The following is a 25660-nucleotide window of genomic DNA, read 5'->3' as shown; positions in this document are numbered from 1 at the left end:
TTTTTTGTTTTTTAAAATCTTTTATTTTCTATGGATTTTTTGTAATTCACAATGATTTATGTACGAGAGCTGAGTGTTGTTTAGTTTACACCATAAACTTTTCTTTTATACTATGTAAAGTGGGCCAATGCTCCTAAATTATATTAAAATTTACATAGGTAGAATTGTATAGCTATTTCACTATTTTTTCGGTTCATTATATAAAAAATTTTTGAGAAGTCTTGTTATTGTTCTCCTTTCAAAATGCGCTCATTGGCTTAACCAATACTCATCAAATAGTTCTGCAGTACTTGTAAGAAATTGAGTATTCTTGGTCTCAGTCAAATAATTCCGGAGTAATGATTACAAGGAATTTTACATTTTCCTGATATTTTAGTAGAATATTTGCTAGTTCAATGCTCAAATAACAAATAACGAGTTGAAGCAGGCAGTCAAAGTAAGTAATATACCGATTTTGCTGATTTGTGGGACACTACCAAAACTTTTGACAATCATTGTATGAAAATCATCTTCATTTCAAAAGCAACTGCGGTATGTACACTTCGGCATAATTCATTTACAAGAATCACACAGAAATTTCAACATACCATTTATTTTTTCACAATTTTCAGAAAAAAGCTTTAGTTTCCATTACTATTAAGCGCAATATTTAAAAAATTACAAAAATTAAATGAATAGCTGGGTAAATATTTTTTCAAATAAAAGAGAAAAATAAAAAAACAAGAAATAAACATTTTCTATTTTGTTTTTTATATTTTTTTTTCAGATTTATTTTAAAATTCAAAAGCTTTCAGCTTAAATAATCCAGTATTACTTTAAAAACAAATGGTTTTCAGTATTGAGAGTTTGTTTGTTGTATCTGTGTGTGTGGTATATGAAGATAATACTATACAATATGTATGTATATATGGAAATATATTAATTAAATGTAAACGATAATATATTGTAGGATATTATACTAATAGTATAATATTTTTGAATAAATTGCTAAATAATTTATATGCCATCTAGGATATTTAAGTTAATTTAAAAATTCTTCAAAAGTCAATAAGGTTTATTACATCGAATTATTAAATGATTTTAATAAATGTGCGTGCAGATGAAGATTGTTTGATAAATGGAATTGTGGGATTAAAATAATGCAATCTTATAATTTTAAAATTATTTATTATTTTAAGACGATTTATTCAGAATTATTTTGAAAATTATTGTGCATTTCAGGTTGATTTGAAGAGAACATAAGTGAATAATTCGCAAGATAGAGAAACAAATTCGATAATTTGGCAGCGGAAGCAGAATGTAAGCACTTTAAATATAGATTTGTGAAGATATTTAGAAAAAAACATTCTTTTCTATGATCAGTGAATTAGCACACGTTTGTGATTAATTAAACTAATTAAATATAGAAAATTAAAATTTAATTTTCTAATATCAAAAACGGCGTTAATGAGCCACACTTTAAGAGCGTAAAAGAATGTGAAAATCGAAATTTCGATGTAAAATCCTTTTACAACAAAACAAAATAATTTTTAAAACAATTCAAACATGATAGAACTATTGGACAGAAAATTTTCATTACCAAAACCTAATTCAATTCGACTACAGAATTCGACTACAAGTTCGACCGAATTATTCTATCGGCTGCAGACTTTTCACGCTGGAGACCAGCTGCGGATATTGGTACGGCTTATTGAGAAGTTTGCGTGGTCCAATCATGTATTTTTAAGGTTCGAGGAGAAAATATTGTCACAGCAGTAAATGCCATGCTCTTCTAGTTCATCTACCATATCTCTCTTCGAAATATTTCCTGCATAGTACAACTGCCAACCAGGAAAGAAAACTCTTCCGATACTTCTCGACGACTTTTCTATAACTGTATCTGTTACCGGGATCATAATGACCATATTTATTACAAACGTATACACAACAGGTCTACAAAAAATCATGGGAACACACGGTATGGGGAGTAAAAACAATAACGGAGAAAGACTGATAGAACTCTGCCAGACCTTCGAACTCAGCATCTGCGGTACCATCTTCCCCCACAAAGATATACATAAATATACGTGGTACTCGCCAAACGGGAAGATAAGAAATCAAATCGATCACATGTGTATCAGCCGAAGATGGAGAAAATACATGTTAGATGTGAGAAATAGAAGAGGAGCAGACATAGATAGTGATCACGAGCTGCTGACAGGCGATATCAGGCTGAAAATCAAAAGAAAAAGGCACTATAACAACAGAAACAAACGCTTCAATATACAGAAACTCCAGAACTCCCAAACTGCTTGCAGATATACCAGTAGAATGCGTGAAAAGTTACCACTTGACCAAGAACACCTGTGGGAAGAAATTGTGACTAAGATTCAAGAGACTGCCGAAGAAATACTAGGTAGAAAACAAATACAACGCAAAACATGGATCTCTGACGAGACTTGGGACCTCATCAATAAAAGGAGAAATGCTAAGCAACTAACGATCAATGAAAACAACAACAAGTCTCCACAGTACCAGAGCTTAGCAAAACAAGTAAAGAAGACTGCTAGAAGAGACAAACGGAGATATCTCGAAAGGATGGCGTCCCAGGCGGAGCAACACGCCAACCAGAACAACAAGCGTGGCTTGCACCGAATAATTAATAATCTCAACGGGCAAAAAGAAAACACAACCCGCCCTGTCAGAGACTGTAGCGGTAACCTAGTGACAAATGAAGAGGCCCAGACAGAAATATGGAAACAGCATTTCGAAACAATTAGCAACGTAACACATACGACCAGCGAAGAAGTGCATGATAGTAACCCAGTCAGAAGACAAACAAACTTAAGAATTTCTGAAGATCCCCCAAATATTAGCGAAATAAAAACAGTCATACAAAAACTCAAACATAACAGGGCTGCAGGCAGTGATGGCATAACAGCGGAATTACTTCAGGCAGACGCACTAACTATGGCCCACCTGTTAGAACCACATATTTCGCAAGCTTGAAGGGAAGAAAGGGTTGCGCAGTCATGGAAAAAGGGCCTTATCATCAAATTACCAAAAAAAGGCAACTTGACTCACTGTGATAATTGGAGAGGCATCCTACTATTTAACATAGCATACAACGTCTTGGCAACAATTATCCAGAACCGCTTAAGGGAAAAACTAGAGGAAACAATACGTGAAGAACAGGCTGGATTCCGCCCACATCGGAGTTGTGTCGATCAATCAAATACGCTTCGAATCATAGTCGAACAATCAATAGAGTACAGAACACCATTATACATGCTCTTTATAGACTACAAGAAGGCTTTCGACACAATTATGCGCGATGCAATATGGAAAGCGTTAAAAGATAGGGGAACCCCAGACAAAATAATCCGCCTGATCCAAGCACTGTACGAAGAAGCCGAGCTCGCAGTATTACACCGAGGAAAAATAAGCGAATCCTTCACCACCCAGTCAGGAGTCAAACAAGGTTGTCCACTTTCACCACTGCTCTTCATAATCGTGCTAGATAACATCTTGCAACATGTCTGCTCACAGAGAAGGGGCATAATCTGGAGTCTCACTCAACATCTGGAGGATCTAGATTATGCGACGTGCTTATTAAACTTGTGGGGTTAAATATAAACATAGACAAAACAAAGGCGATGAAAATAAACTCTACTAGCACAGCCAGTCTGGAACTCAATAACCAACAAATAGAGTTCGTTAGCAGCTTCTGCTACCTGGGCAGCATCATAACACCAGAGGGCGGGGCCCAAGAAGATATAGACAACAGACTGAAGAAAGCAAGAGCGGCGTTCGGTAGACTGCAGCCAATATGGAAAAGTAGCCAGATATCCAGAACGACTAAGGTCAGAATATCGCTAAAATGAGCTAAGAGTGGAACCCGCAGGGTTCAACAAGACCTGGACGCCCCAGAAACACCTGGCGTAGATCTGTAAAATCAGAACTAGAAAACGCAGGTCTAACATGGAGTCAAGTCAAGCAAATAGCCCAAAATAGAACAAGATGGAGATGTCAAATGGAGGCCCTATGCTCCCAAGAGGAGTAAGGAGAAAAAAAAAAAAATACACAACAGGTTGCGGAATTGGAATCGTATTCCCTTTCGCTTATTAAATTTCAGGAATTTTATATTCTCAATGTGGAGAATAAATCTCAAATTTTCTTCGGCTTTCGTCTCTTTAAAATCAAAAAATTGCATACTTATAGGAATTTGGATATAATGAAACTTGGCAACTAAGAAATTTCGCTTAACTAAAATTCCACAACTTTTAAATACAAAATTTATGTTTTATAAGTTTATAAAGTAAATGAAAATTAATTTTCTTTTTACCAAATGGGCTGAATAATTTAAAATTTTATTGAAGAACCCAAAAATATTTCTTAAAAAAAATTATTTTTTCTTTACACGCAGGTTGTTAAAGCAGATAATCCTTTTTCTTTGATGAAGAAATTTAAAAGTTCTTAAAGGTCTATAAAACCGTTATGTAAATGCTTTGCATTCAGATTGCATCAAGTATTAAGGCACCAATTATAGACCAAAAACCACTTCATTGCTTCACTTTTTTTTATCAATATTCTATTTTACTTTTTGTTTTTGTGTAAAACCATTTTTATTGATGTTATAAATTCTTTTGTATTATGGTTTAAGAGCCATAAACCTTTGGTAAACCTTTTGTAACTAAAAATTTTCACACCTTATGAGGTTTGTGGCATAATACTTCAAGAAAAAAGAAACAAAAATTAAAAAGTGAGAAGAGAATTAAGAAAAGAAGTAAAAATTTATTAAGTGACACAGCGGCATCTGTTAGTAATGTTGAAAACTATAAATTCTATATGAAAGAAAAGAAGCGTTTTTGTTGATTACTTCCAAATTTTTTTGTTGCATTTAGAAAAACCAATTAAATTGAATTTAGCATAAAATTATGAGATTTTTGAAACTGAAGACAAAAATTTAGTAATTTCATTAAGTAATTTAATATACAGCACACATTGTGCGCTCATAATGTATGCTGGTAGAATTGTGCGTTAGAGTTTGTCTTTGTTTATTAACAGATATTTGCTCATTTAGTTATGGTAAAATATGCGACTTAAACTTAATATTTTCATAAATATTTCTGCTACGTAATATTTGCCTTGTTAACCGCACTGGACGTAATGTTAAAATAAATTTAAATTTTAAATATTCAAATGTGGGTGACATTTTAGTTTTTATATTTTTGCAATTAAAAATTTCTACTCACCTCAGTAGATTGATTTTGCAAAGCATCCGGAATAAATAAGTTTTCAATAAATTCTGCAATTGTATGCATTCGAGACTTCCCAACTGCTAAAGAATTCTTCCTTTGGAGATTTTATTTGTGTTAACTAGCTATGTATGCGTTTTTAAATAAATGATAGAAATTTTTGAATTATTAAAATATAAATTTGAATGAAAAATGTATGTACATAAATTGAAAATGATTCTAGATTAAAAATTTTTTGAAATTTTTTTTGAAAAATTAAATATGAAAATGTATTTCGTCTGCGTTTATACAAATTTCAATAATTTTTAAACGAACTCAGTTCTAGGTTATGGAGATATGAATAAATTATTAGAAAAATCGTCCTTACACAAGATTTACATAATTATTATAAAAATATTGTGAATAAGAATAAGCTCTTCTTGTGGCATTTATGATAGTGCATCGGCCTAGAAACCGGCTCAGCCGTGTAGTAGGAAAAATATTGAATTTAATTTCTCTATCTTTTGATCCGTTCCTTTGTCTATAAAATATGCATTGTCCTTAATTGTAAATTAAAAATGGAATCGAATTTCAATAACAGAATGGAATATTGCTCCGCGATTAGATCTCAAGAGACTGTTTATTTCCATACTAAATTACTTACATCAATGTATGCAAAGTCCATAGGATACACAGTATATCTGAGAACAATACATATGCTATTGTTTCTTCAATTTTAGTAAACTAGTTTATGAAAATGTTCTATTAATTATTGAATTCTCAATACTTATTTGTCTTATAACAAACAGTTTTTATTAAAGAAAAAGGCCACATTTACTGAAATATTCAGATTGATGTTTTCTTGATCATACTGTTAGTAATTATAAGATTACTAATGCAGAACTTTATTTTATTCTCACAGTTCCAAGGAATATTAATTGATCCGAAGATGTTCCTGTCAGTCTTACTAATTTCATATAGGTATTCATTCAAAAAATCTAATATTTCTTTAACTAAGATGCATTTTTGGTCATAATTAAATTGGTTTAAAAATAATGTTTCTGAAACGCAATAATTGCGTGTTATACAATGCAACTTGCTTTCATTTTATTGTTTCATTTCGTTCCAATTTGCACACTTTTTTTTATACTAATGTGTTTATTTTATGTGATCTAAAATCATTTCAAAATTACGCCGTACATTATTCACCTAAAATGCTAATAATTTTTCTTATATAGGCTTGTAAAGAACAAGTAATACTGCAAACTGCAATACTAAACTATTTTTATACCTAAATATACATATAAACATATTATATGCAACCCATAAATACATATTATGTACATACATTTGTATTAACACATATGACTATTATGCTTATCGCATTTGATTGCATTAGTAATTAAAAAAAAAAGTCATTATATTTTATGAAGAAACTGTTATAGTGAAATCTTTATGCATTATTTGTGTGTGCTATTAGCTCGAGCATTAAATAAATTTCTGAAAGAATGAATTTTAAATATAGTTATACATTAATGTACCCATAATTAACTACACATGTATTAAAATAAATTTTGAGACTGTTATACGGCTGTGTCAAAAAACATTTTCTATATGGAATTATTAGAACAAAAAGGAAAACGTGATAACTAAAGCCGATTTTTAACGAGCATTCGATTCGAAAAAAAAGAATCGAATAAAAAAATTAAAACTTCCAAATTATACGTTTATATTTAAGTATGAAAAAATACTACAAGTGCGTTGATAAGAAGAATAAAAATAAAGAAATATAACAAAATGGAAAAAACGATTAAAAAAAACGCGCGCGGTAAGAGCATTTTCGGTTGAAATTTAAAGCAAAATTTTATTTTTGGACCGAAAAGAAAAACGTAAGTATATAAGTAATTTGAAACTTATAGAGAGTGTTTTTGGAATAAATATGACGCTGTCAAGGCTCTTTGTATACATGTGAATTGGTATGTTGAATTTCTATATGTGTGTATACATAAGTACTTGCTTGCGTGTACGTATGAGGTCGTGATAAATTTGCGTTAGCTAGTGTGTGTGCATAAAACTAAATTGACAGATAATTCATAAATTTATTTTTCCTATATATAAGCAATATCCTAAGACTGTTCTATATATTTTTATAATTTTTGAAAATTTTGGCTTTAATTTGAACTTTTTATGGACTAAGTTATAAATGTACATGGCATTATCTGCTCTTTTCAAAAAATTTGTTTGAAAAATTTAATATTTCTATACACTTACAATCATGAGCAAACAAACACACGTATGTATGTCGTATTTCCTATTTGACAAACACATTTACATTATTTTATTTGTAAATAAATAAAAAGTTATTCGTACGTCATTAAATGAGTGAATAGGCAATGTAATAAAGTGAATAAATTTGCTTGTAAAGGAGAAAATGCGATAGCTATACGAAAATTCACAACTATAAACGTGTAAAAAATTAATTCACAAACAGTAATATTTGTGCATGTGTGTGTGCATTTATTATACAGCAATCGTAATTGCATTTACATAGACACAACCATACGCATACGTTAGTTATGTCACAAAAAAAAACATTAAAGCAAAAATCATCAAAAAGGAAAAATATTAAAATAAAACAAATAGAATAAAAAGTAAATTTAAAAAAAAGAAGCAAAAAACAAAAAAATTAAAAAATAAATAAGAAATTATGTAGTGGTAGTGCTTGCTTTAAATTCATACTGTAAATGTACAGAGTGGTTAAAAAACATTGTTATTCGATTGCTTAAACAGCAGATTACGAGTGTTTAGACGAAATGAACTTTAGACGGAAAAGTAAAACAAAGAAAACTCATCAAACCAATAATTAATTGAAAAAACTTAAAAACTAAAACGGCATCTTGACTAGCTGAGCAATATTATTTTACAAAAGAATCACCACTTCTTCTCCTTCCCATTAATGTGGAGCTTCAATTAGTCGACAATATCAAATATTTTGAAAGATATAAAGTGAGAGAATATATTAGGAGTCGATACCTAAAATATGAAAAACTGCCCCCCCCCCTTCAACTATTAACAAGAAAAAAATATCTTTCTTTACAGTGGTCGCTCAATTAACAAGTAAAGCTTTTGCATGTTTATTGGTATTCGTGTTACTACCCCACTTGAGCTGAAAAAAGTACAGGTTTCATGAATAATTAAATAATTATTTGTAGAAACAGACAGAATCAAAAAATACTATACTATAAAAAAATATCAGTTGTGACGTTCCCTAAGTCACACTGTATTTATTGTATACGTTAACGATATACCAATTATATCGTTCAGATAGTTAGTAAGGTATGTAAGATTTGCTCTTACGCTTATATTGTATAGAAGATGTATACCCTTGTATTTTTCTGATAAGGCTTTCTTATAGGTTATGATTTTTATGCCATTTTATTAACTGTCATTTTTATGTCAATTATTGTATATTTTGGTAACACGATTGCGCTGTGTTAATAGAACCGATATAAAGCTGTTCAAGCTGTCTAATGCAGCAGGTTCTCAGTGAAATTAATGTCTACTTGTTCCAATGCCCTCTTTTCTTAATTTAAATTGGAAGACGTTGTAAAATTAAATACTTTTTTGTTATTTTTTGCAAAATTTGTTAGTTCGACTCGTCAGATGGAATACTCTACTAAAAACTGTTGACATTTTTAAAACTACTTTTTAGTTTTATACACCAGATCATTTTAGAGATAAAAAAAATATGTATGAATTGCAATAACCAATGCCTCAAGGTTATGCTTCTCTATTATTCCAATAGTTCTTCCGACCAACTTCAAAAAGCAATTTTTTTTCCATTTATTTTATAATGCATTAACGTACATATGTACATACATATAATTCTTTTTATACCATATTTTTATTATTGAGATATCTTCTGTTTCAGTCATTATTATAGATAATATAGAAAAAATCTGTTTTTAACGTGACCTAACAAAAATTCTGGTTATGACATTTATTTTACTCTCTTATTTTTCAGCCAATTTTATAACTATAAATCGAAGCAGGCATTATTAAGTTTCCTTCTGTTAGTTATTAGAGAGTAGCAGAAAGCCTACTCAGGCTCATTAGGATTTAGAAAAAATTTCTTAATATTTTAATAAATTTAATATTTTTTTAGACGTAAGCAAATGACTTTCAAGAACGATTCAAATAATTTTTTACATAGAGTAAACCTTTAGTACAGTTATTTACTATTTTCTCTTTAAATTTGAGTCTACCAAATCGGTTTTGACACGAAGTAAAATTTTATAACATTCGTATGCATATGTATGTGTAAATATAAGAAATGAATAGCTATAGAGTATGCAATGTACATAGATATATTCATGTGTACATATATATTGATATAAAATAATTATAATACATAATTACCCAAAAGATGCACTTACATAGCTCACAATTAAAATGGTAATTAAAATAAATAAATCATTTGCAATCGAAGAGTTCCTCCATGAACTAATAATTAAATTGATTTGGTAAGCACACATTTTATGCCACAATAATATATACGCGTATGTGTATGATATGTTTGTATATTAACTTACAAAACGATAAATACATACGTATACGCATTTAGAATTTATATGTGTGGGTTTCTTTTATCATTCCACGTTAACCAAATACGCACTGAATTTCGCTCTGTAACGTGAATTACAATTGTTCCCTTTAAATTCTATTTACTTGCCCATAATAAAAAGTATACATAATTATTTTTGGCGATATGTTGATACTTATGAGGGTTGTGTAATAAATTGTTCTTCTTATATACAAGACTTTACACACCAATTTACTATTATTTACTTACACAAATTACATATATGTATATATACTTAAAAGCCATTACATTAATATTAATATTTGTATGTATAGATATTTGTGTATGTTTGTTTGCAATTATAGTCTCATTTTCGTGTTCATGAAAGTACGTTCTTACAGCAAAATATACCATAATTAGTCGGTTGGTTGTTGTCATTACAACTGCTTCTAGATGTCAATGAATGAAAGTATCTCCGTCTTGTGACATTGCATCTATAGTTCAATCAAATTTCTACTGAAAATTTCTATATCTTTATAAAATTTAGAAATGTTAACATACCGACTCAAGAATACTAAAACTCGGGAGGTTTCTTTAAAAAGTTGACTTTCTGTTCTTATTTTATATTTTATTACAGAAACTTTTTTGGCGTTCAAGCTTATGCTCAGGCGCCATTTACACTATAATTTTGTGAATTCTTTGGCTTTTTACTAATGTTCGAAATCTAATGGACAAAATATATTTTTAAATATTTCTAAAACAGATATTTAACCTTTCGTTTTACAAAAAAATAAAATTAAATTGATTAATGAAAGACTTAAAATTATAAAAAATTTTAAGTCTTTCATTAATCACTCAAAAATTCATCTCAATGAGTGTGCAGCATTGGTTTATAAGCGAAGAGATAGTTTGGGTATAGACTCTCGGTGGTGGGCATTTCGTTGTTGGATATTTCCAAGGAAAAGTTGCTTAGATTCATCAAAAAGATGAATATCTGGAGGGTGGTCTAAACAGGATACTCCAGGTGCAATAGATCTTTTAGATCACGGTGCGTCTTCGGCAATTCTGTAATCTACAATCTGCAAATCACACGAAAACAGAAAATATCAATGATAATATTGTTTTAATAGTTATTGTTTTTTAAGTCTTAAAACTATTTTTAAATTTTTTGGTAATTTTTGCCAACCTTACACTTTTAATTTTACTTTTCTAAAGAAGCGAAACAGTTATCTTTTAGCAATATCGCCATTATTCACGCGAGAAAATGAAAACTATGGTAAAGAACTACTGGAGATCGGTCTGCATCAGTATACGAGAGATATAAAATTATTCGATTAATAACTACGAATAAATAAAGAAAATAAAGAATGAATGATAATAAAAGCATCAAACTGTCATTTAAAATAACCATAATTAATTGGATACACCTAACATTCTATTTACATTTAGTTCCTAAACGTCTAACACTAATAACCAACCTTCACATGGTGTCAAGTTAAGAAGGTTATCACGCAAACTAAGCAACGCAATGAAAACCGGATAAATTGCATTCTGAATGGATTTCTTTCAAGAACAGATTTAAATATCGTACTCTTGTCTAATTTATAGGTCTTACGTAAGGTGCTTCCCTACGTAGAAGGCAAGAAGGTTTTTTCCCACTTCATTATCATGGTAAGGTGAGCTTCAAAGTTAACATTCTGGAAGAGCATAACTTCAACAAATCAATTAGAAGACGAGCTCGCTACAAAGTTATTAGCATATATGACACATTTGTACAGAAAACTCATATTTAAAAAAGAAACTTAATACGCAACGCCAGACATTCAGTTCTAAGTGATCGAAGTTGCTTTGTAACCCAAAGCAATTATACTCAGAAAAACCATGTTAAGAAACTTGATTTTGTGACAAATTTTGTTCAATCAATTGTACTAAAATTTGTTTGAATTCCCGGGGGCTGATGGAACTCCTAATATAATTTTAAAGCAGATATTGTTCTTTTCTTTAGCCATCCGTGTAGCTTTTATTTTGAACAATCTTATCCTTAGGCTTGCGTTAGACCAATTCACAAAATGAATAATAATAAGCATCTGAAAACTCCTATGGTTCAATCGTTGAATCAAATGTCGTTTCTGACATTTCAAAAGAGTTGTGAATTAATGATTTACTACGTTACATTTCTATAGTATTCCATTCAATGACAAAAATCCAATTGCTTAAATATGGTGCTGAAATCAGTTACTGGTGAGAAAATTTAAATATGTCGTTCTCCTGAAATAATATGAATTAGTTATTGTATTAACTTTACTATAATATTGAACAAGTTAGTATATGATATGGCATTCTGTTACGAGTACCATTATAAACTACGCTCTGTTTGACGTTAATATTTTTGCCTTTATATCCAAATGCATATAGTTATTTGAGTTAATATGTAGTTTGTCACTGTAAGATTTTGAGCAATTCTTGTGGAAAAACATCGTCATGCTACCATACATTTTGTTTTTGTCTCATTTACTGACAGTTAAACTTCAGTGGTAGATTCCGTTAATTTCACTGAAAACTCTATTAAGTGCCTTTTATTTCTCGAAAATACAACAATATCGTCAGCATGTGCTAATATCTGGTAGGATCGCGTAAATATATTTCCGCCGTTGTATAAATCTTTAATTGCATATTTCATCACCTTGTTTAACCATGGGAAATAAAAAAAAATGTTAACCCTCTCTCAATACTATAATTATTTATTTCACTTCATTCTGACGTTTTGATCTCATATTATCCTCCTAAGGCGAATATACTTTATCAAATAATATCTGAATACTATATTAATATTTCCCTTTCAATCTCTACAACAGTACAATTTCAAAGTAAACATTACTAATTTAAAATGTGAAATAAACACATATAAAACAAAATTAAAGACAAGACTTGCGCATTCAAAACACCTTGTTCTTATATATTGTACTCGTATTATGTAAATTTTTATATTATGGATTCAAAAATTGTCATAATGCTTTCCAAATTATTTTTCATTTTTTCAATTAAACCCATTCTTAGTAAAATATTTGAATTTTTAGCTTACTAACATTAAACAAAGTAAAATGTTCTAAGAAAATTTGAATACAATTCACCAAATAAGTCATAGAACGCCTGAAAATATGCAAGCGCTTATTAAATTACTTAAATTTTCGCTAACAATTTCTATTTGTAAGACGAACATTTTAAAAGTACTCAAAATTCTTCATATTCTTTTAGATGTGCTATAATAATATTGTCACTGCTTGTGAGATTGGAAATAGAATGAGGAAACCGAAAATATCTAGAAAAACATGACAATTTTTGATTTATTTACATACACATTGGAAAAGCGTATTGGAACAGATAAAATAATGTTAATAAAAACGGGCCATCCTATAAACATCGAATTTCCACGTTATTGACTTCGAATATTTTGGCGTATGTAGTCAAATGTTAAACTAAATTAGGTATTTCTAATTTAAATTAAATTGAAAAATTCATTACAAAAAAATTTTAATCAAAATCTGCCACATTCTTTATTAATGGCATCATATTTTTACCTCAAAATAGAACCACATGTTCTCATTTCGCACTCATAAACAAATACAAAAATTAAAAAAACAAAAATTCTACTCTCGAATTATTGAAGCTATGACGCTTCTTACTCAAAAAATAATATAAAAAAATATTAAAATATTATTGAAAAAAAAAATAATTTTTTTTTATTATTTTTATCGGCCATTAAAACAACACTAGCTCCATCAATTTTCTGAATGGTAAAATATGACACTAAATAATAAAAAATTAAAAACTAAAACCAAAAATAATTTTCATTTTTTTTTTCTTTTTTATTTCTCTTTTAATTCCTTTCTTACTTTTATTCATACGCTTTTAGTATTACGTCAGTACGTTTTACTCGCAATATGAAATTATACCTTCATACATACACAAAAAAACAAAAACAAAAAATCACATCTATCAAACATGAAACAACAACAATTTTATTTCATTTTTTTTTTTTTTTTCTTAAACTAATTTTTTCTCTCTTTTTCTCTTTGTCTCTCTTTTTCTCATTCTCTTTTCATTTTTTATTTTTCGACATGTTGTTTTTTTTCCACATTTTCATTTTTCTTCTTTCATTACATACCAACAACAATTTAAATGATTATTCTCTCTCTCTCATCGTTGATTTTATGCTATTTTTATGTGTATACTAGGAAAAATTCAAAATATTTAATTTTGTTTTCTCAAAAAAAATTCATACACATATACAACAAAGTAGAGTAATAAAAATAAAATATCACTTCGGTTGAATTCGTTAAATTTCGTGAAAATATATTTTGTTTATTAGCCAATCAAAACTGATTTCTTTCTTTAAATTTAAAAAAGAAAGGCGTGTTGAATTTCTTTCGCAAAAAAAAAAAAATAACAAAAAATATTCTACTAACAAAATTTTACCTTCAGCAATTTCAGTACGGAATTCAAAATTGAATTTATTTTACATTTTAGTCTATACAGAGTGTATGGTGTATTAAATTGTGCCTTGGAACTGTGTTGTATTGTGTTTGAGAAGAAAATTCATCTCTTTATTTCAACAACGGCAACGGTATAATGTATAGAGTGTTGATTCTACAAAATATGATTTTTTTAACAGTAAAGTAATGGCAGATTTTTTTTCTTATTTTTATTGTTAATTTTTCATTTTGGTTATTTTCTTTTAAAAATTTTTCTGCTATTTTTATATTCCAATTGTAATCGACTAATAAGAAGAAGAAGAAAAAAAAAATATTTTGTTGCTGTTTTTTTTTTGTACTAAATGAGAATTTTGTTGGATGGAGTAAGAAATTTTTGTATTATTGTGTTTCTCTGTTTTTTGTTTTTGTGTTTTTTGTATCTATCCAACATACATGTATGTACGACGTGTGATTAGTAAAAAAAAATTTGTTGTTTTTTCTGTAGTTCAATTCAAACATGTTTTATTTTCATGTTACTCAGTAGAGTATTTGAGTTCGAGCAGTAAAGGTTGGCAAAAGTGGATTTTTTTAAAATATTTTTTTTTTACAAATAAAATTTTTTGTTTGTTATTTTTCTTATTATTGTTTTTGATTTTTTTTTATTTGTTTTTTTTTTTGTGTACGAATAAAAAATGAATAAAAGAGTAACCATAATAATAAAAAAATTTAAGACGAAAATATTAGAAAAATTTTGTGTTTATTTGAAGGCAACAAAAAAAAAATTAAAAAATTTTTTGTGATGTTGGGAATTTTTTTTTTTGTTTTTTGAATTCATATTGAATTTTTTTAAATAAATAAATTAGAAAATTAATGAAATATTTAATTTTTGTTTTTTTTTTACAAAATTTGACAGAAAAAAAAGAAAGAAAAATTTACATGAAAATAAAGTTGCCGGCATTTTTTAAATTTTAAATAACAAAAAAAAAAGAAAATAGTGGTGGAACATTTTTTTTTTTTTTAAATAAAAAAAATTAAATTAAGAGTTCTAAATTCGGAAAATTTTTACAAATTTTTCTTTAAAATAATTTTCTAAAAATTTCTTTTTCTAATTATACGGTACTTTACTAATATACTCGTGGTTAAGAAGACTCTCCATGAGTACATTGAAAAATTTTCACTTTTTCAATCAAGATAAATAATTAGAAAAAAAAAACAAAAATAGAAATGTAAATAAAATTTTATAAGTACCTACTTGTATATACAAAAAATTAAAAAGTGTGGAAATTTTTACATGTTAAAATTGAAAGAAGTAAAAAACAAAAAAAAAGAAAATTATTTTTTCTTTTATCTTGATTTCTTATTTTCCTTATAAAAATACGTGAAAATCACGGAAAAGAGTGAAAAGTGAAAAAAATAACAACAAAAAAAAAAACAACGAATACGTACATATAGAGAAAGAAAGAGAAAAAAGAAAAAGTTTTGGAATTCATTATTTTCCTATACAATACACACACTCTCACATTAATGAAAATAATTAGTATATATATATATATATATACAGATTTACAAATACAAATTTATAATATTGTTAATATGTGTTTGTTTATTGTGTTTTTGCATGGTGTGTGTGCGTGTGTGTTGCATATTAGAGAAAAAGTTGTATTGTTTTCTGTTTTTACAGTACACGTGATATGATTTATATTAAAGTATTTGTGTATTGCGCAATTTTGACAATATAAGACAAAAAAAAGACAAAAAAGTGAAAGAATGAAAATATCACAAAAAAAAAAATGTGTATATATAAAATATTCAAGCAAAATAATGAAAAAAAATTGATGATATTAGAGTAAAGCATACCGACACGACAAATATAATAATATTGAATAATTTTTAATATAAAAATAAACATATGTATATACATACATATGTAAATGCATATATATAATATTAATATTCATTTTAATATTGTACAAGACAAAATTTTGTATAATTTGTGCAACACACAGGTTACAAAACACGTACTTGTGTAGCATTTGGGAAGCTACATAGTGTTCTTTTTTAGTTTTCTTTTTTTTTTAAATTTTGTATTTTAATATTGTACTATGTACCCATGTTGTTATATATCATTATTTTCTTTATTTTCTGTTGTTTTTTTATACTTACATTCTTATAATAACATTTATATTACTTACGTACCCGCGTATACTATGTTACACACATGTATTAGAAGTACAATTGTTAAGGAATAATAATATTGTTACATATGTGCGTCTAATATGCATGGCAACACTTTATATTTTATTATTTACAATTATTATACCTGTATAATATAATAATAATAAATATATATATATTTATATTTTAATTTACCCACAAAAAAATAATGTATTTCATTTTTTTTTTTCACAGTAAACAATAATTTAATTAAGTTACAAGAAAATTTTAATTCAGATAGAAAGAGGCAAAAACATTTTTTATATATATTTAAAAAATCAAATACAATTTACTAAAAATATAATCACTTAATAATTTATAATAACGATAGATAATAATGAAAAATAATAAAGAGAATTGAAAAAACTTTATTTAAAAAATAAATAAAGTGATAGCACACCACAAATAATAATAAATAAAGTGAGTCGAAGAAGAAGAAATAGAAGAAGAAGAAGAAGTGAGTGTGATAATTACGTTAACACAATTAAGTATACATTCGAAAATCATAATTAAATAAAAAACATAAAATCACAAAATATACAGAAAACTTAAGAAAATTTAAAAAGAAATTTTCTTTTAATAAAAAAAAAAAGTGGAAAAATTGCCAAAATTAAAAAAAAATCCAACGACTTTCAAAGTGATTTTTATGTTTTTTCTTTTTATTATTAAGTATACAAAATTTTACGGTATATAAACTCAATATAACGGTTTCTTTCTATTATTTAACAGTTAAATATAAGTTTAGACAAAAAAAAAAAGAGAAAAAAGTTGAACAAAAAAAAAAGTGATGGTACCAAGCTTATTTCATTATTCATAAAAATATTTCATTGTTCGTATTGTTATTTTCTTTAATTTTCACTACTATATTATGTACTAGAGTACTAAAAACAACAACAACATACAATTACAATCATCATTACTTCATACAACTACCTACATTTATAGGTATACGTTTTACTTACCAACTATCACCGAGACTATTGTGAATTTCGAATGAATGATTTTTAAATTTTCATTACAATATTTTTTTTTGGAAATTTGTTATTTAAAGCTACTATTGTACTTTAAAAAAAGAATAAAACTGAGAAAAAAAAACAACAAAACTAGAAAAACGTTACTTTGAACTTTCAACTAGAAATTTAAGAACTAGATACATTGGACTTATACCATAGGAAACAAAACAAAAAAATGAGGTTTCTCTAACAGAAAAAAAAAATCAGCAGAACGAGAAAAAAACTAAGTAAGTATAAGCTAAATTTGTTGTTTTTGTTTTTTTTATAATCATTATTATTATTATGATTATCATTATTATTTTCCATCCATCTACCTCTTTTTATTATTTCTCTTTTTTTCTCTTTCTTATTGTTTTGTTTAGGTCCATTCATTGAAAAAATCAAAAAAAATAAGAAGAAGAAGAAAAAGTAAATGTGCTTGTAAGAAAAGTTTTCTTACTTCTTCTATTCCACTTTTTTTTTTAGAGTTCATATACCTAACTACCTACCTTACCTACCTATACCTACTTAGGTTTCTGAAATGTAGAAATTTTCTGATTTGTATAAGTATTTCTTACTTTTTTTTTCCTTTCGACTTTTTTTTTTGTTAACTAACTATTGTAATTGTTTGAAAAATGAAAAAAAAAATCATTTAGCTTTTATTTTTTTGCCTTTCGCTTCTAATTAACCCTATGCGGCGCAATAGTATACTATTACTTAATTAGATATTTAACAGATTAAGAAGACAAAATCTTTTCATTTGTTTGTTGAATTAAGCATTTAAATATGCGGAGTGGTACAATCAAGGTTTTGACGTCGTCCCGCGCCAGACATCTATAGTCACTAGTACTTTTTTAATGACACACTTGCCAAAGACACGTTAAGTCACGAAGGCTGTACAACTAATTATTATCGTAGTATATCAATATAAAATGCAAATGAAAATTAAGAAGAAATTAAGAAGATTGGAGTTGAAAAACAACATTCTGTTGTATTCCGTTTAAGCACTTACGTATACATTATAAAATATCGTCACGAACTCCATGTTTTTGACTTGTAATTGATCATATTTTGTTAATAAGTGTAAACTTGTGACACACTTCATATTATTCTCAATAAACAACTATTGAAATCTTTCCTTCTCTTCTAAATCTGCTACATCTATGAATCTGCTTCGAAAATTTTAAAGAAATATCGGATTGTGGGCAAGAAAAGTAAAAATTAAAAAAAAACTGAAACTGTAAAAAAAGATTTGATATTTGCGTTTCTCTGTAAGTCAAAAAATATTAACTGCCATTGAAAATATTGACAGTTATTGACGGAACTTTTCGAGGATAAAAGCTTGAGATTTTATGTGAAAAATTCGCCACTAAATATGGAAATTCATACCTAGTCAATACTAAATTTTAGGTGGCTACTGATTATTCATTCCAGGATTTAATTACGCTGTATTCATCATAATAAACTTGTTCTTTTCATGTAACGAAGTCATAAAAATCTAATTTATGTGTATAGGTGTATAGCGGTATAGGGTTAAATTTGTTAAAGAAACAATCTTAGATCAGATTTTGATGTGAATTCAACTATAAAAAAAATATACATATATACATTTTTTTCTTTTATTTTTATATTTTTTTTAGTTCTACATCGTAACTTTTAGATGATTGAAAAGAATTAACAATATATTTTATTTTTTTAATTTTTTTTCGTTTCAGAATCAACATTGAGTTCGATAGCTTTTATGTGTTTAAAATATATTTAGTAATGCAAAAGATATAGAAGAAAATAATTTTTAAATTATTATGATTCTACAATATAATCATAGATTAAATCAGGAGAAAATGGATATGACACAAAATGAAATAGATAAAACCGTAAATTTTATAAAAAATAATAGTGAAAATCAAAATTTATGTGCAAAAGAAGAACGAAGTCACTTTTTAATACCAAACACGATACCATCACAATGTGTTGGAGAAACAAAATATAAAATAAAACAAAATCGTGAAACAAAGTGTAAAACAAATCGTTTGAAATGTAAAGATTTTAATGATATTATATCCTGTTACATATGCAAGGGTTATTTAATTAATCCAACAACAATAACAATTGAAAATTGTTTTCATTCATGTAAGTTTGTAACATGTTTTTTTTTAATTAATGTAGATTTTTATAAATGCGATAGTTTTTGAATATTTTATTACAAAATATTCAAAAACAACAGCTCATTTTGTTAGCGCAGTCTAAAATATAAATCATAAAGATGTTGTCATCCTGTAAATTTTAAGGGGTTTTCTATAATTTTTAGCATATTGTGTGCTTCTAACAAATGAAAAACTAGATATCCGACTATTTTATATCTGTGTATATTCAATATTTTTTAAGAAAGCTGCAATTCAATACGCAAATGGATGCTTTTGAGACAACTATTTTGGTTGCGGTGGAGAGTTTTTTTTTTCTATATGCACTCTCTAGCCCCACAAAATCGTTAAAGTGCCACTATTTTTTTAAATTATTAATTCGGAAAAAAGAATTTATCTTAAATATTTTAAGAGAAACGCGTCGCTGGGTATAGGGTATAGTTTTGTTTATTGTTACTATACTAAAATCTAAATTTTTAGAACAAATGTTAATAATTTAAAATTTTTTATTGTTTAATTGTAAAATTTTAAATTTACAAATATTTTTATATTTCAGTTTGTCGATCATGTATTGTAAACCATATTTTAAATTTATCAGACAGAGCATTTTGCCCAAAATGTGGAAAAGGATCAAAACCAATAAAATTTTTAAATTTAAAGTAAAATTTTAAATTTTATAAATTTTTGAAAAATAAATTAAAATTATTTTTGTTTCTTTTTTTTGTATTTATTTTTATAAATCAATAGAAGTGATGAAACTCTTAAGTCGATAGTATATAAATTAATACCTGGGCTGCATCATAAAGAAATAAAACGTTGTCTAAATTTCAATACAGACAAAAATATTGTAAAATCGCATGATTTACGAGAATTAGAAGATGAAGACTTTTATGCGCCAGGAGAACCAATTAGGTAAATTAAATTAAATTATTTTTGTAATATAAAAATATGATCGTAAAATGCTAGTATTTTACGGTATGTATTTTACGATATCCAATGCTAATTAAATTATAAAATAATTAAATACAATTATTTCTAATTTTATTTCATATTTGTTTTTTTTTGTTTTCTTCTTTTTATTCCAGTTTATCTCTGGAATATCATCCGAAAGCACTAGGAAAAGATATCTCTAAAGATTTATTACCACCAATTAGATATTTGCAGTGTCCAGCGGCTTTAACAATACATCATTTAGCTCGATTTTTATGTACTAAATTTGATATAAATATTGAAAACCAAAGAGTAAATATTGAAATTATTTATGAAGATGAAATCTTATCTAATGATTTCACACTAATGGATGTATGCTATTGTTATAAATGGAATAGAGTAAGTGAATTTTATTTTTTATTAATTCATTTTCAAAAAACTTTAATTTAATTTTAATCATATTATTTTTTTTCATTAATTAATTTTTAAAATTTAATTTGGTTACATTGACAGTTGGCTCCAATGAAATTTTATTATCAAATACTTGTTTATAATGAAAGAAAAGACGTTAGTCAAATTGAAAAGAATATTGTTAATAGAATAAATGACAAAGATACTGAGGCTAAATATAGTAAAACAAATGAGGCTGTTGCTAAAAAATCTGTTAAATTTAAGAGTGTCGAAGGAAAGGCTGTTGAAAATAAATTCATTAATAATAGAACATTAGTATCAAATACGGAAACTAAATGTAAAATAATAAGTGATAAAGAGAAAAGTTTCAATTTTATTGATAACGAATCCGAATATAAAAATGAAATTGAAAATGATAAAACGAACTTTAAAAATAACAATATAAGTAAAAATTATATAAATAATAACAATAATACAGTTTTAACTAATAATAATAACAATAATAATAACATTGATGATAGTATCTTAAAGGAAAAAATCAAAAAACCACTAAATAATAATACACTAGATAATAATTATAAGGAATTGGAAGATATTAAAACTATTCGTAATGATAATGAAATTGTAAAAGATAAAGAAGAGGCTGAATTATTTAAGAGTTCTAAACAAGAAGAATCGGATGAAAATCCATTAAAAAATTCAACAAATTCAGTTGCCAATAATGATTTCAAGAGTCTCAGAAGTAATAACGAGTTTCAGTCACAAACTCAATTGAGTTTAAATTCAACAGTAATAAAAAATAAAACAACAAGTCCAAAATTAAAAGAAAAAACTAATAAGATAAGTTCTATTGAAGCAAATCATCAAAAATTAGTGTCAAAATGTGATATTGTGGTTAGTATACCACAAAATCATATACACAGAGCTTCAAATTCATCAGATGATAGCTTTGAAAATTTGTCTTTAGCCCAATTGAAAACGGCAAACAAAAAGAATTCCAATGCAATTAGTCCCAGAGAAATAAGTTATAATCAAAAATTGTCAGAAGCTTTAAATAATTGTGAACAAGAGAATCAAAATTCTAAGTTATTAAAAAACAAAGAAAAAGATAAATTAACAATTCGAAATGAAAACGAATCGGAGGAAATTGAGAAAGAGAAAGAAGATGAAAAAGAGAAGGACGAAAGCAATAAAAAATATGATCCTCTAAAGGTGAAAATTGAAAAAAATAGTTTTAAAACTAAATTAACATTATCGTCAAAGAAACCTACAACAGCAAATGAAAAGCCTGATACTAAAAAATTTAGTAAAATTGAAAGAAAATTTAGTACTGAAGATGTACTTCCTAATTCAAATGAAGTCGATCTAACAACATATGCCAAAGTTATTGGACTTAAGCCAATTAAGCCTATTAATGAAGAGAAAAAAGAACTCATTATGAAACAAAGTCCAGATGCGTCACCTGCTTCGGCTACATCTTCATGTTCATCTACTGCGTCATTCAATTTTCTGTCTGAAGTTAGTTCGAGTTCTTCACATAAAAAACGAAAAAAAGCTAAACATAATAAAGAATTGAAGAAGAGAAAACTTCATGCAGAAATTGCATCTGAATCTGTTGATCAACCAGAAGGCATAAAATTAAAGGTGAAAATTACGCCAAGTCATAAATCGCACAAGAATGAGAAAAAACCTATTAATAACGATAGTTTAAATGAAATTGAAACACAAAATAAAATTAAAGATTCAACTGATTCGACAGCGATTCCCGAAAAATCTCCTGAAGTAATAGATAACGATTCCAAAACAAGCGAAAAAATTAATTCTGAAAATAAACCAGAGGTTATTGAAATTGAACAACCTAAGGTAAATGAAACCAATCATATTCCTACAACAAATGAAATTATGGAGGAAAAAATTAAGTCTGAAGAACAAAATATTGCTAAACCTCATCAATTTGTCAATAGTAATAAAACAAAAAAACAAAATTTTATTCCAAAAACTATAGTCTCTGCTAATTCACATCTTAAATTTCCATCATCTTTAAATAATACATTAATCAAAAGTTCCCAGCTTTCTTCTCCACAAACCGGCAATTGTTTAAAACAAACTACACAAAAGGTTTCAGCTACTTCACAAGATTCGAAACTTCCAATTTCTCCACCATTGCCACCAAGTCTTTTCAAAACAACAACTTTAAATTTACCCAAACATAATTTGAACGTGAATGCAGTAAACACACAAAAAAATATTTCATTGCCTCATCGGCAATCTATGAGCCAACATCAACAAATGGCTATGAATCACATGAACCGAATAACGAGTAAGAATTCTTCTAGAAACGGGACCGCAGCGAATTTTATTGTACCTAATCCTCCTCGCGGAATTGTGAGTAATGCAGCTAAACATTTTCCTATCGGCTCTATAGCAAGTCAACAGCATCGTCAAGCAGCACAATTAAAACGTTCTGCGAGCTTAGATAGTTCGCCACCCACTTTTGCTAAACAATTAAAACTTGAACAAGATCGCCTGATTCGAAAATCAGCGTATGCTTCAAAGCTAACCAATCCTACATTGTCAATTGCCAATAATTTACAAGCAAATCAACAAAATGTTTTATTACCAGTAACTACACAACAAATTATCAATCGTAATAGTCCAACTGCGGTGGTTTTCAGTTCTGTTCCGACAAATAAATCCCAACAAGAGCAAATATTTTATACAACAGCAATGGGCACATCTTATACACACGAAAATGCTTCAAAGAAATCTGTTCCTATTCTTTTACCACCATCTTCAATCAGTGTTACTAAAATGGTTGACACATTTCCCAATTCAATAATTACTTCACCATCTGGCTTAACAATCACACCACAAGATCAACAGCCACCAGCGTTTCAGTATCAGAATACTAATAAACCAGCTTTAGAAATAGTAAGAATCCAATCGAATATCCCTCCAATTGATCAGCAAACATTTCCAATTACAAATAATAATACCGTAAAACAGACAGCAAATAAAGCATCGAGACCTCCACCGCCACCAATTCCTTTAAAAATTAAAAAACCTACAAATCAAAGTCCACCTACACAACCGACAATATCGAATGTTCCACCATCTATACCACAAAATGCTCAACTTGTAAACATAAATCAAATGAATTCGAATAAAACAGAAAATACAGAAAACAAACCTATTGAAATATTAGATCTATCAGGAAAGTCTCGAAGCCCATCAAGAGAAAAATCTTCCTCCCCAGAAGTACAAACGGCTACACAGGATATTTTACAAAACAATGCAGTAAATTTAGAAGCTGCAATTACTCAATTACTACAACAACAAAATCATGTAACGAGCTCTTCTAATTTGATTTCACAACCAAATAAATCACCAAATCAAGATGAAAATGTTGGTTTACAAAATTTACAAATGTTATCAGAATCAGCTACAAATCGTGAAAAACTTGCTGTTAAAACAAATAGAGCAGTACCATTACTTTCAAAATTGGATGTAGGTAAAATAAGAGCAAGTGCAAATGTTCGACAACAGAATGCTTCTATACGAAATATACCAAATCCATCGGCATTAGCTTTTCGTGGTAACCAACAACCACCATTACCGATGTTAGCAAATATTTCAAAAATTACACAACAAAAACTAAATATAAATGTAAATGAGAATATTCCTAAAACACAAGCACTCAGTTCTAATATAAATACAACAACTATGTCACCGACAACAACAACAACTAGTGCAGATTCTTCAAAAGTTATTGCTTCAAAGAAAAATTTAGAACAATTAGCACAAAATTTAGCACAAAATGCTCTCAATAATCTAAAAACTAATGCAACAAATTCTAATACAATAAATTCTTTAGTAACATCAACAACAACAGAGAATAAAAGTAATTCGGTTTCATCTAGTAACTTTAATGTATCGTCAAGTTCACAATCTGTTAGCACAAATATAGTATAATGGACAGAAAATGGTAAGTTTCTTTATTTTTAAGACACTGAAAAGTTTTTTTTAATAAATTGCTGACTACTTTTCAACTTAAAATTTTCATCTATTTTAAAATCTATTTGATTTAATTTCAATTCCACCTCCTTTTCACCTATTTAATTCAATTATAAAAAAATATGATATATTTTATTTCTCTCTCTCTCTTTTTTTTACAGAAACAATTGTGCAAGTTGAGAAACTGAATCAAATAGGTTAAAAAAGGTCAGTAAATTCAGAACGATATCTAAAATATTATATTGGTAAAAGAAAATTTTGTCATAATAATTTAAGAACCTTTACATTGGAATTATAGAAAAACTGTATGCAATACACAATTCAGCAATTAGTGATTTTAAGCTGAACTGTTTATTAACATATAGTTCAGAATTTAATGCTTAGAAGCTGAATTGCATAATAATACAGTATTTTTGATTTCACGAGAATTTACTTTTTTTTACATAAGCCTGTATATTGAAAAATTCCATATGCAAACTTGTATTTGCATATTATGGATTTATTTAAATAATACAAAGTATTTTTTAATATATATTAATTTTTTAAATTATGATTAAGAAAATTGAATATAAGAACATTAAGTTAATTAAAATTTATTAAAATATTATTATACAAAAAAAGAATTATATAACAAGTGTAAATCAAATTGCAATATAATTAACATTGAATGAATGAAAAATAATAATTT

At 27.4% G+C, this 25660-nt stretch overlaps 2 protein-coding genes across 5 annotated transcripts; both read left to right on the top strand.

The window, feature by feature from the left end:
* Positions 1 to 2109: 2109 nt before the first annotated feature.
* Positions 2110 to 4042, top strand: LOC129607508 (uncharacterized). The gene is made up of 4 exons (XM_055518537.1): positions 2110 to 2934; positions 3130 to 3460; positions 3529 to 3842; positions 3884 to 4042. The coding sequence occupies exons 1-4, from the start codon at positions 2110 to 2112 to the stop codon at positions 4040 to 4042; spliced, it is 1629 nt and encodes a 542-aa protein (XP_055374512.1).
* Positions 4043 to 6972: 2930 nt separating this feature from the next.
* Positions 6973 to 25415, top strand: LOC129607409 (protein suppressor 2 of zeste). 4 transcript variants are annotated; one of them, XM_055518425.1, is made up of 8 exons: positions 6973 to 7105; positions 16680 to 17724; positions 19192 to 19606; positions 20174 to 20276; positions 20365 to 20529; positions 20703 to 20946; positions 21061 to 24943; positions 25134 to 25415. In XM_055518425.1, exons 3-7 carry the CDS (start codon positions 19279 to 19281, stop codon positions 24928 to 24930), a joined length of 4710 nt encoding a protein of 1569 aa, XP_055374400.1. In that variant the 5' UTR covers positions 6973 to 7105; positions 16680 to 17724; positions 19192 to 19278; the 3' UTR covers positions 24931 to 24943; positions 25134 to 25415. The 4 variants fall into 4 exon arrangements, with proteins under 4 accessions (XP_055374400.1, XP_055374399.1, XP_055374397.1 ...); XM_055518424.1 differs by lacking the exon at positions 6973 to 7105 and adding an exon at positions 14827 to 14838; XM_055518422.1 differs by lacking the exon at positions 6973 to 7105 and adding an exon at positions 15329 to 15496.
* The last annotated feature ends 245 nt before the right edge of the window (positions 25416 to 25660 follow it).

Source organism: Condylostylus longicornis, unplaced genomic scaffold (genome assembly GCF_029603195.1).
Source record: "Condylostylus longicornis isolate FDR11 unplaced genomic scaffold, ASM2960319v2 ptg000027l, whole genome shotgun sequence".
NCBI classification, from domain to species: domain Eukaryota; kingdom Metazoa; phylum Arthropoda; class Insecta; order Diptera; family Dolichopodidae; genus Condylostylus; species Condylostylus longicornis.
The sequence above is the reverse complement of the archived record's forward strand: the minus strand, read 5'-3'. Positions and strand labels throughout refer to the sequence as shown.